General features: G+C 44.6%; 1 protein-coding gene across 2 annotated transcripts in view; it reads right to left on the bottom strand.

Moving 5' to 3' along the window:
- Window positions 1-13148, bottom strand: part of LOC135200314 (regulator of nonsense transcripts 2-like) — a 305608-nt gene that overhangs the window by 127195 nt on the left and 165265 nt on the right. For both annotated transcript variants that reach the window (XM_064228867.1, XM_064228866.1), the window contains exons 11-12: window positions 7475-7761; window positions 6103-6250 (exon numbers count right to left, since the gene is read on the bottom strand). In XM_064228867.1, coding sequence (XP_064084937.1) covers window positions 6103-6250; window positions 7475-7761 — 435 coding nt within the window. The remainder of the gene's footprint in view (window positions 1-6102; window positions 6251-7474; window positions 7762-13148) is intronic.

Raw genomic sequence — 13148 nt, 5'->3', positions numbered from 1 at the left:
GCTTTTATCCAGGACCTCCTCATCCTCATCGGGGCCCTCTTTAAGAGGGAAAAAGGTGGAACTTTATCCATTAAGGCATCAGGCAACAAATCCTGTACTTTATTAAACAAGCCAATCCTGACTCTTTCCCAAAAGCACATGATGTCAGAGCAGTAGCCACCTCAATTAATTATTTCCAACACATGAACTTCGATGAGTTGAAAAAGTATACCGGATGGAAATCGCCGACAGTGTTCAAACGTCATTACCTTAAGTCCTTGGAAGCTCTGAAATTTTCAGCAGTAGCAGCGGGAAACATAGTTTCCCCTGACTCTAGTTAATTTGTAGTAGAAGATTCAGTCCTCCTTTCTACCTGCTTCACCCAACAGTTCGTCTATTCCTACCGTGTTCATTTACATTCACCTTGTGCCTTAGCTGCTTTTATGATGATGTAGTGGGTGCCCCTTATTTTTTTTTTTTTTGCTAGGGACACTCACAGATGATTATGGATATTGATCTCATGGATGTTACCCCCTTATTTTTATGCTAGGGGATACATCTCATTTATAATGGTTACGGGTTTTGTATATTAAGTCATATACATTCCTTATATATTATCATTGTTGATTAATTTGTTCATTTGATTGTTTAATTGCTATTATATTTTTGATACATGCCTTTACACAGATACCATTTTGTTACATGTAAGCCAATTTACCTCTGTACATATGTAAATTACCTTATGTTAAGAAACATGTTTAGAATTAAGGGTAATTTAAGCATATATTTTTATTTTGTATCACTGTGTATTTGTATCTTTTTAGCAATTATATTCTTTTTATATTTACTTTATTTTTTATTTGAGACCTATTCTGATTTATTTTATTACTTTTGTTTACAATCTTGTGCTATTTCTCTGGTACGATTTCGCGCAGCGACACGAGCTGAGCCAGAAAAGGGATTTGACGTAAGGAAAAATCTATTTCTGGGCGATTGGCTCGTGTCGCCAGCGAAATCCCACCCTACCCATCCCTTCGCCCAAGATTGTCTGCTAACTTCAGGATGGCCACCGAGGCGCAGCAGTCGGCAGCATGGGATGGAGTAGTAGTAGTACGTACCGAGCTGCTCACTCTGTGGGTCGGCTCTCCTCTATGGAGGGTTTTTGTTGTGGGAGATTTCTATTGGTATTTGGCTCGTGGTAGTGGTCTCACTCGCCTAGTGTTCATACCGACACCCTCTTGGAGGGTGAGCGAGTCAGTTATACTGACCTTTTTCTTTATTTTATTTATTCTCTGTATGTGTTAGTACATTTACCCTAGAAATAATAGATTAAAGGATATTTCCGCTGGCGACACGAGCCAATCGCCCAGAAATAGATTTTTCCTTACGTCAAAATCCTTTATTTACAGGTATAGTATAGTTTATGTTAGGTATTGAATGGTCCAAATTGTTGTACTATATTTCATTCTTTATTGGTCAATTTAGCTTTATTATAAAATTTACTGTGGTGTTTTTGTAGGGCTTGGAACGAATTAGGCAATTTACATGTAAAACGTGGTTCAAGATACGAAAAAATCAGGTTACGAAAGCCGCTTTGGAACAGATTAATTTCGTATCCTGAGGCACTACTGTACTAGTGAATGACTTAGGTGAATGCAGACCTACATCTTCACAGATGAACCGAGAGGTAAGCTCAAGATTCTGATCATAGAAAAAGTCCCGTCGATGACCCCAACCAGTGAAGACAGCTTTAATCCTTGTTGTTTTACAGAGAACTGAAAAAGGAAAAAGCTAAACCACTATTTCATTGCTGTTCGGTGAGAAGTCGGAGTTTGCAATGAAAGCGGAGCATCTTTAAGTAATGAAAACAGGGATTGTACTGAAGAACCGCTTCTCATGGGCTGGACATTTCTATTTACTTTGGAAGCAGAGCTGGCAGGGCAGGGAACAGGCAAAGTCTTCCGTTATTCATCTACAATTTGGGGTGAACAAAGAATAATTACACACCTACGAATTACGAAATGTATATTAGAATACAAACTAAGATTGTCTGAAGAATATAATTTTGCGTCGTCGCAGCGGCAGGCAAGATGAAACGGAAGACTAAGCTACAGACTTCTGTTACTGTGAGGTAAACAGAAACATGATAACGAGTCTAGTGAGATATAGTATGTCTGAAAATTCTCGCAACGGCAAAAGGCGATGCAGAATACATGATCATACATGTATGCGAGAATTCCAGCCAACCAGAGACCTATGTCTGTGATTGCCTCGACAGGGGAGAGACAATACCAAACCGAAATATCTCAGAGAGCAAGCCATACTGGCTGGAGGCAGGCTGGCAGTGCCGTACATCACTAGCTCTTGCTAAACTTGTTGCCAGGTATTCCATTCCATGAAGGAATGCGTTCGGCTAGAACCATCGAGCGCAAAAAAGATACACTTGAGCATTTGCATTTTAACTGAAATGGGAGGGAAGAAAACCCTCCTATTCAGTGAATGAAAATGCTGTGGTGCTGTTGGTAAATAATACCAACAGTATCTCAAAATCAAAACCAGTAACTCTTGGGAGGCCTGCAAGGCTGTCCCAAGTTGTAGGTCAATTAAGAGAAGATACTATTTGTTTCGGTCACATACCCGTAGACTTAACTACAGTTATGTGCCTACTACCCAGACAATTCAACTGATAACAGAAGCATGTCGCAAGAGAAATATACATAGTATATTTGTAGGTTCCTGTACATCGACCTCCAGCCTAAATTCTCTTCCATTCAAGGAACAAGAATAAGGACTGGGAGCAGACTTCCTACATTCTCTAATGAAGAGAGCGAAGGTGAAGTTTCCCCAAAGGTAGACTTCTACGGTGATAACAGAATACCGAAGATGACTAGTTCAAGCCGAACTGGATGTTCCCAAAACAGTAGCACTGGAGAGGCATTCAAACTCTCGGTGCTATCCATCCTGAACGGATTGAATTATGTTCAGTAAGATCCTAGGTTTGAACCAAAAACATAGTCTCTCGGGTTCGAATTCCGAGGAGTAAACTCCACCGAATTCCGCTTATTTCCTTGTCTCATTCTGGTATAACCAGGAAGTAGAGGGAAAAAAAGAGGAGGATTTACTGTTATTCCCCATTCTTCTCTGTATCCAGGGGGGTGACTGCGTACTGAGGCGACAGACCGTCAGGTCCATCCAGGCCGAGCCCCTCCCGAGAAACTCTTCCTTCAGCAGCAGCACTTTCACGGGTAATATCATCAGGAATACCTGCCGAAGCTGTTCCCGGGGACCTGGGGGACCTCCTCCCAGTCTCCCTTCGTGTACGGTCAGATGGGAATATCACGTCTACCCTGGGTACCGGGCGATCGCCGGTCTGGCTAGAGTCACCCGGGCGACTCTTACCATCCTTCCGCCCCGTGCCTGGGTCCTGGCGGTGTGTGTTCTCAGAGGCCTGGACCCTGGCTGCAAAGTCACCAGCAGGTGACCGTACACTCAGTGACGGTGCGAGCGAGACGGTTCCTGGTCCAGAGGTGGAACCTCTAGGGCCAGGAGCAGAGGTACCAGCAGTGGCTGGTACCTCTGGCAGTCCCTGTCTTTCTCTTCCCTTGGGAAGGAGAGACGGGCTCGTTCCTGAAGGAATGGGAGGAGCAGCGGAAGGTCCACTGTGTGAGACTTCTTGGGGGGGGGGGGGGGGGGGCAGACCTCCCCCTCCTTTCTCGGTTGGGGAGCCTGGGAAGGAGAAGGCAGCAGAAGACGACAACGAAAAAGATGACGACGACACCTTCCTCTTCTTCGCCAACTTCCTCAGGAAGGCAGAAGGTTCTCATCCAGGATGGGGCTGCGGCGGCTGCCGAAGCAGCAGGCCCCAGCGTGACCTGGGAAGGAGGACCTGACGGAGCAGCAGTGGAGAGAATGCTTCCCCGAGGAGGGTTACGAAACTCTTGTATGGCAGGCGAAGCGTCTGCCACCACCGCAACCGGTTGGTTGCTCGAACATGACCATCCTCTGGGTGGGGCTGAGCGTCCACCTGACTGGAGAGAGCCGATACCGTCCTACGGCTCGTCCAAGTCCTCGTTGAGGCCGAAACCTCTCAAGAGGACTGGATGTGGAGCCTCCACCGGTCTCTGCATGGACGGTCCCGCGGGACCTTTCCGTCAACCCTGGGAACCAAGCAATCACTGCGAGAGCGATCACCAGCAAGGCACGAGTCACCTGAGTGACTTGCTCCTTTCTTCCACCCCGTGCCCGAGTCATGACGGTGAGTGGACTCAGCGTCAATGACTCTGGATCCACACGAATCCGAAGATTGCGTGCACTCGGGGACTTGCGAACGAGCACCCGACGCGGAACTAATCTTAGGGCCAGAACCTCTAGGACTAGCAGCATAAGTGCGAACCGAAGTTTGGCGACAGCTAGACGGTTCCTGTTCCCGAAGGAACAGGAGAGCCAGCGGAAGACCTAACCGCCTCCTCAGTTTGAGGAGACAGACCCTCAGAAGTCCCGTAATGAGACTTCTTAGGGGGAGAGACTACCTTCCCCTTCTACGGCAAGGAGCCTTAGAAGTCGAAGGGGAGGAGAATGATGAAAAATGATGATCTCGAAGAGGAGGATGACGACACTTGACGAACTCTCTTTCTCTTCAATTTCTCCAAATTCCGCAAGACTTCTACCATCATGAATAGTTAATCATCACAGGGCAGCGGTGAAAGCTTCGTCCAGTGAAGTAACTCCAGGGTAGTAGTGGTAAATGAATATGATTACCAGCAGGGGATCAGTACACAAACTCGAGGATCAGTATCATAGCATGCTACGAGTCACAGGTACAATTCCAAGGTTAGGATAACCAATACGAAGAGCTATCCAACCAACACTGCTGTAAACACAATCACCACTGTTAGTCTGTAAAATAAAGAAATATGATTTAAAGCAATAAGGATACTCCTCTCGCATCCAAGGGCACCGTCCTCCGAAGTGAGAGGAGATCCCCAAACACCAACACAACACACCCCCTCTTCTACCTCCGTCCAATAGCTAGTGAAAGGATGAAGGAGAAAAGAAATTACCAGAAAAAACAAAACAAAAGACAAGCCTCTGAAGTTCCCCTCGGTAATTCCTAAAAGTGTAAGCATAAATTTCGGATGAATACATGTCTCGTTACACACACTGGAGGATCAATGTCACTCACGTTAAATACGTCTTGTCCTCACATTAAATACATATCTCGTCCTCACGTTAAAGGGTGAAAGTATGTAAACAATAAAGATGTTGGCATACCTTTGCTGCTGACCCTGAACACAAAGTAGAAAGGCAGCTATGAAGGCTATCACAAAAAGTTGGTTTGCATATTAATTGAATTGATTGAATTTAATATTAATATCAAACACAGTAGTATATACATATTTATTTAAAAAACAAAAATAAAAAAGAAAGATCCCACCAGGAAAATGATCAATGGCCAGTCAGCAAGAGCTCACAAACACACGTCTTCATCGGAAGACGGGCGAAGGGAAAGTGGAGTGTTTACATCCGGCAGGCTAGCCTACCTGCATGCCACACGGTAGTTACTGCCTAACCACCTTGTTCAAGAATTTAACGGCCGTATTCCAGCTACACCGAAAGTAATTCCTAACGTAAAGGACTGAGGGTTTGTATATCGTGTAGGAACAAAGGGCAATCTTAAAGGACTGAGGGTTTGTATATCGTGTAGGAACCAAGGGCAATCTTAAATGTTTTCTAACACAAAATGCTTTACTTCAAAGAAATAAGCTGGCATTCATATGTGATCAAACATGTGAGAGAAAAAAAGGAGGCCAATATATGGTTACCAAAATCATTGTGAGAACCTATAAATTGGGCCACTAAAAGACAGTTCCTGCTAACTCACTGCTTAATGAGCCAGTGGTCTACTGCTCTGGGAGTGATGTCTTTAATATAAAAAAGTGATGTCTCTAATATATATATAAAAAAAGGTTTCTTTCCAATCATAAGGCTGGTTTGTCCTCAAACAATTCACCTTGTATTTCAATAATTTAAAATATAAAGAAGTGCAAGAACTAAATCCTTCATATGAAAGAATATCCTTACAGTAAATGCTCTTAACTTGGACACCAATTCAGGTTTACTTACTTTCTTGCGAACCTGGTATCTGAAATCTTGACGCAACATGTTCACAAGATCTGTGGCAAGATCCGGCATCAGTGGTTGCAGAGTTGCCACCAGTCGAGAATAGAAAGGTAACAAATCCAGCCTTGTTCTTGGGACTAAGAACAGTGCCCTGTGCACCAACATTAAGAAAATGTAATTAACAACACAATAAAATGTAATTAATTATAAAAAACCATAATTAATATCATCATAAAAACAAAGTACAAAATAGCTAGTTCATAAATTTAGAATACAAATATAAAATTTAGGCCAAAGGGCATGCACTAGGACCTGATGGTGCACTTAAACATTATTACATTGGAATCTTATTGTTATACATTTTTAAAAAGTCTTAATTTTCCTTGGGTAATCTGATTTTTTTTTTTTTTTTAGAAAACTCATTACTATATGAATGCCTTAAAATACATTTGCTCCATTTTTCCAATCTCAAGAATCCAGTTTGGTCATCTTCACATCCAGGCACCTAAGTCTTTACCAGCAGAAAATGGTCATTCAAAGACTTGTCTGATCAATTACAAGCTACTGGTTAGTAGCAGGACAATTTATAAAGCTATGGTTTTTACCAAAAAATAAATAGTTTCAAAAATTGTAATCGTTTGGTGCCAAAACCCACAACTTTACTAAAATGTCGTACAGTGGTCCCCCCCTTATTCGGGGGGGATGCGTACCAGACCCCCACATGAATAGTTAGAACCCGCGAATGTTTGGAACCCCTACAAAAACGCTAAAAACAGCCTTTTTTTGTTAGTTAAAACTCAAGAAAAACTCACTAAAAATGTTCATACTTGGTTTTTTAATGGTTTTATCACAAAAAGTGCATTTTAGGATGAAATTCATCAAAAAAACCACGAATTTTCCGCGAATAATGCGGGGAAACGTTCAAGAAATCCAGGAATGTGTGAGTCCGTGAATCTGGAGAACGTGAATACGGGGGTTCCACTGTAATTCTTTTAACAAGAGGAGTCAGTAATACTCTGCTTAATAAAGCAGTCAGTAAGCTGCTAACATATCCCTGATCAACCCATATTGGTACAAAAAAAAAAAAAAAAAAAAAAAAGGACATTCATAAAAAAATGTAAACAGAAAATATGATCAAATAAAAAACACAAACTCAGCATCATCATCAGCAGTATTATACCTCAGTGCTCATATGCCTGTCTGTAGGCCCATAAGTCACACATGACCTGAGCTGGGTTAACTCTCCCATTTTGATCTCAGTTGATATTTGCTTCTTTTGTGTGTGTCACGTGTTCATGCTGTTGTTCAGCCTCAAAGTGCATAACATCTACTTGATGATTAATTGTAAAACTTAAAAGAAAATTCAGCTAGTTACCTGACTAACTTCTTTCTGTTTGGTTTTGTATTCAGTCTAAGGCAAAACTCCATCGCAGCACTGTCAATGAGATCTCTATTGATACAGTTGGGCAGGGCACTCAGGAAAGCATCCAACAAAACTTTGTTTGACGATGGACCTGAGCTTGTCAGGCTGTCATCCTGATCTTCTTCTGGTGGCAACTCGGGAGGTAAAATTTCTTCTGAATCATCGTCTTGAGTATCTCCCACTTCTAAGTCATCTTCTTCCAGGTTAACATCCACTTCTTCCGTTGGAATTTCAACAGCCTAAAAATATCTGCAAAAGTTACTTTCCAAAACCTGAAGTATGTACTAAACATAATTAGGCACATCTACTATGGCAGGGGTCCGCAACCTCTTAGAGAAAGTGTCTCAGAAGGGGTCATATGAAGTTTTTAAAATAAACCAATATTGTAATACTTACCTGAAAACCTGAATTAGCCTTGGTCTCTGAACAGCCTGAACAGTATCCCCACATACTTACCCAACATTTGGGTAAACTTTTAACTGCCAGCATTACCAATGTTACAGGTAAAAACGAAATCTCCTACTGAGTTACCTGCACAAACCTTGGCAACACTGTCGCCAGGACCGGCTGACAGCGCGCTCCCCTTCCAATCGTTATAATCACTACTCAATGAAGAGGGGAGGAGGGTGGGAATCATTCAGGTGTTCAGGTAAGTATGTACTACAATATTAGTTTTATTATAAAAGCTTCATAATGTAATACACCACCTGAACACCTGAATTAGCCCGTTAACAACATTTAATTGGAGGTGGGATCAATCTATATCATCACGACCCCTGCACTGTGTATTTGCAGGTAACTTAGTTTACCCTATTATGTAAAAAGCACCTATGTGTTCACCTAATCAGTTCCTTTCATCGGTAAGGAGTCATCGGCGAGAGCACCTCAATGTCAGTCATGTCTGTCGAGTACTGTCTTTGTCTAGCTGACCTCCCATATGGTAATCAAATACCTCGCATGTATAGAGGGGAATGAAGCCTCTCATGTATGGAGAAGTTGCACAAGTCAACTTCTTCCGGATGTCCATTGGTTGCTGCCACTGAAGAATGTCAGGAGCCATTCACACTGTATCATCTACAGCCTGCCTATCTAAAAATGTAACCATAGTTCAGGAAAAACCTTTAATTAAAAAAAAAGGCACCGCACGCGATCTAAAAATCTTTAATTAAAAAAAAAGGCACCGCACCCGATCTAAGTTAATTCCCTAAAACCAATTTACTTACTACCCTTTACCAAAATTACCGTACAAACGAATCAGCCGTTACGAAAGGACCTAACGAGAAACCCTCTTCCGACTGAAACTGCACATCTTTCAGACTGAAAGGCGTGAATACTGATATACTGACTTCCAAGTAGCTGCCTGTAGGATCGCTGAGATTGAATAATTCCAGAGAAAAGCCAACGAGGCTGCAATCCCTCTAATACTATGCGCTCTTGGTTGTGGCGTCGTACTGTTAGCTCTGTATGAAGAGTCTAGACTTGCATGCGAAATTACCTCTTAAAAGAAAAAGTTGATCGCGCTTTTGGATATAGCTTTGGACGGGTTCCTAGGAGATACATACAGTGACCAGGGATGGGGTAGCAGTTTTGCTGTACGGGCCAGATATGTCTTCAAAGCATGAACCGGGCACAGAAGCATTTCTGATTCATCAGCCCCCACGAACTCCTCTAGTGAGGAGACTTTGAAAGTTCTTGGTAGTGGGTTGCATTCGGACTCTGATTTTGCCATGAACTGCGGCAGGTGGGCAAGGTAAATATCCTCACCTGCTGAAGAGACTTTTCTACTTACCTCTTGAATTTCTCCTACTCTTCTACCTGTGGCCAGCAAAACGAGAAACAGAACTTTCTTAATTAACACTCTTAACGAGAAGTCTTCTAAAGGTTTGAAAACCGGAGAGCTCAGCAACTTTAGAATTGATGCTAAATCCCACAAAGGGGCCCGAAGCAGAATTATCAGACGCTCAATCCTAAATGATCTAAGGAGATCATGTAACACGCTGCTCGTCAACAGCTCCGGCAGGTGAAACAGGAGGAAATCTGCAATCTTGATAATGGTGGGGCGAGAGATACTGTGGCCTTTTTTCTGACACCAACTGCGGTACATTGCCCATCTGGCCTGGTATAGAGTCCTGGTAGAATGCCTTAAACAGAATGAAAGCTGTCCAGCCACTGCCTTAGAGAGACCTGTACGTCGTGCTAATCACTGGACAGTCTTCAGGCAGCTAGCTTCAGCACTCGGAGGTTTTGGTGAAAGTGATGGAAGTGTAGCTGTCTGAGTAAATCCATCTTTCTGGAAGAATTATAAGAGGCTCCGTCAACATTTCGATAAGGTCCGGGAACCAGGGTCTCTGCGGCCAACAGGGAGCTATGAGAGTCATCTCCGTGTTTTAAGCTGTTCCTCAGCTTTCCCAAAACCTGCTGAATCATGCCGAACGGTGGGAATGCATACACCTGTAGGTTGTCCCACGTCTGGTATTGGGAGGTCTAGGCTTACTCCGGTGGTCAGATGTTGTTCTTCTGACCACCACTGAAGATCCTCTAAGCAGGAATCGCCCCAGCTGTAGAAACCCCGAGAAGGGGGAGCCAGGTCTATCGCTTCCTTTACCAACAAGGACCAAATCTCTGCAGCCAGAGCTATTCTCCTGCTGGAAGATGGGGCATAACTGAGAAGGTGTAGCAGGGAATCGGACAGAGGAGGAACTGAAAGAAAAGGTATCTTGTAACCCTTCCCCAAAACCTCCACCACCCAACTCTCTGCACCCCACTCTCTCCAGATGTCTGTGAAGTGGGACAGACAACCCTTGTCAACTGGCATTCACAAGGGTAACATCTCCTATTTTTGAAAAACCTTCCTTGCTGTCATAGGTTTAGAAGAGCCTGAGGATGAAACTTTTGATGCAAATCTCACCTTCTTCGGGGACCTGACAGGAGAGAATGAGCTGGAGCGCTTCCCCAGAGAAGACATACGGGATCCCTTAAAGGACCTAGCTCCTTGAGCAGCCAATCGGATCATAGTCTACTGTGACTCAACGGTTAAAGCCGAAGACACGAAATTGACCATATTCGCCATGTCTTCCTCCTTAAACAGACTATCGCAGAGCGCACAAGGCACTCTCAATAGAACCCGCTTGTGAATACTATCCTGGAGGTGAGGCGGAAGGTGGCACAAGAAAACATCCCTTCTCTTCCTTCCTATGAAAGAAGTGCCTGATGTGCCAAACCCATGGACACTGAAGTCACATGGTGTGGGATAACGCCTTTGATTGGACACAGAATGTATCCTCTAACATCATTGCTTCGCTTAATGACACGCCTACCTGTCTGGAAACCGATGGGACCTTGGACAGATGAGCCTCGACTGACTGGTTTAGCAGAACTCTAATGCCCGCTGAAGGGTTACCAGCTACTCCATATAGATTCATCCTACCGGAAACATCCTGTCTGATGGAACCTACCATAGCAGCTAACTTACTGTCCGCATCTTTCAGTGCTTGCTCTACCCGACCGAACCAAGGAAACTTACATGACATCTGTGGAACCAACGGTTTCGTAAAGTTCCTCGAACATAGCTTGGTTGGGCTGGACCTGTTCCTCTGTAACCTTTGACTGCAGGTACAAAGAATGGATAAATTCCACCATCCGCTTATACTCGCTCTCTCCTGCAGGCGGAACCAGCAACTCCGCAGGAGAATCTTCTTCGTCCAGCGTGGTCTCCCTGCCTAAGTCTACTGACTAGGTGGAAGAAGGAAAATTGACGGTGTGTCCACCAAAAGTACCCAAACCTGAAGAAGTTGAAGCTACTGAATCCATACTTTTCTACAAATTACCTGGGGATGTAAAACTTAACATCGAGCCTACCTCCAATGGTTGTGTGAGACCATCACTTATGAAAGTGGGTGTAACCCCTGAGCCCGGAGTGCTGCCAACAGAAGGCTGCGTCAATGCCTCACCCCATCTATCTGGGAACCACCCCTTGGGCCGTGTGAACCCAGCTGCGCCAATCCACCACCATCGAAACACAATGACGCAACTGTGGAACCAGTCCTACCTGGCCGAACTACACCTACACTGTACATCCGAGGAGCCAACACATCCAATCCTTGTAGTGCCGGAAGTACCGAACCCACACCTGTGTGCGGAGAAGCCGGAACCATTAAACCTGGGTTTACCATTGTCCTGTTCGGACATGAAGCTGCCGAAGCGGAAACCTTAAGGGAAGAAGAGGGAGAATTCATCTCTGATACCAATGACACCAAACCCGAATCAACATCACAATTTGTTGAAAATTGTATTTTTCCTAACTATACAAACCTGAGGTCCTTTAACAATAGGGAGGTAATCAGCGCCAAGCTGGACCAGTCGTTAGCTTAGAACAAGGGGTTCGATAGTTAACTGCTTGTCCGGTAGTCGGGAGTCCCGCCCGACAGAGAGGTAAAGATTCACTTTGCTTTAGGCCCAGGAAAACAGTGGGGGGGTGGCATGAGGTGGGACTATGTGTAAAGGACCTCAGGTTTATATAGTTAGGAAAAATACAATTTTCGACAAATTGTGATTTGTTCCGATACATATACAAACCCTCGGTCCTTTAATAATAGGAAGACTCACTTATTGGTGGGTGGAATCTGAATCTTATGAACAGACTGGTGTTCGTCCGACCTTGGTTCCCTCCCTGTTCGTAAGAGCAGAGGGAGGGAACCTAGCCTCTGTCCAGCTGATCGGGGTGTGCACCGCAGGATCAGTGGTCACACCTCTGGACCAAATTCATAAGAGGGAGGCAAGCGTGCCTCTTATGAATAGCAAGCAAGAACTAGTTCCTACATCAAGAGCCAAAATAAAGTTCTGGGTTTGTCTCTTGTTGGCATCCCCTCCCCCCCTTGTAAGGGGAGTAGTGGATAACTGCTCCCATCCCTACTGAAAGGGATAGGCTGGTGCTCAGTCCATAGCTTACATGCATCTGCCTCCTGTCCAACGTAGTGACGACCGCGGCCCTCTGCCCACAGGTAGAGAGAAAAGAGGAGGAAGAGAAGCCAGTCACACTCTTTCACTCGTCCATTCATGCAGTCACACAAGGATGCGATGCTGTTCTGTTCGCTTGGGAGCTGGGTAAGCTACACCACCTGTTGAGCAGCCACCACGGGTCCCAAGGAAAAGGTGTCCAAGGACCTGTGGGCAATATCCCGAAGGTAGAAGGAGGTAAAGGTGGTCTGATTGGTTCAAACCCCTGCCTTCAGTACCTGCGCCAGCCCTCCTGATCACCTCATGTAGCCAGAAAGAAAGTGTTCTTGGTAACTTCTTTCTTGGTAACCCCGACGCTAACGAAGAGGCGTCGACAATCAGACCTGAGGTGCCGAGTTCTCTTCAGATAGCGCCGTAGCGCCCTCACAGGACAAAGCAGCTACTCATCCACATCGTTATCGGTGAAATCCTTCAGGGAGGGGATCGTGAATGACTCGAACCGGTCGTCAGGGACTAAAGGGTTCTGAGTCTTCGTTACGAAATCCGGGACAAAATCGAGCGTCATAGATCCCCATCCCCTCGAATGTTTAACATCGAAAGAAAGACCATGAAGTTCCCCTACTCTCTTCGCCGATGCCAGGGCCAGCAGGAAGAAGGTCTTGAGGGTCAG

The sequence above is a fragment of the Macrobrachium nipponense genome, chromosome 26, assembly GCF_015104395.2.
Source record: "Macrobrachium nipponense isolate FS-2020 chromosome 26, ASM1510439v2, whole genome shotgun sequence".
Taxonomy (NCBI): Eukaryota; Metazoa; Arthropoda; class Malacostraca; order Decapoda; family Palaemonidae; genus Macrobrachium; species Macrobrachium nipponense.
The sequence above is the reverse complement of the archived record's forward strand: the minus strand, read 5'-3'. Positions and strand labels throughout refer to the sequence as shown.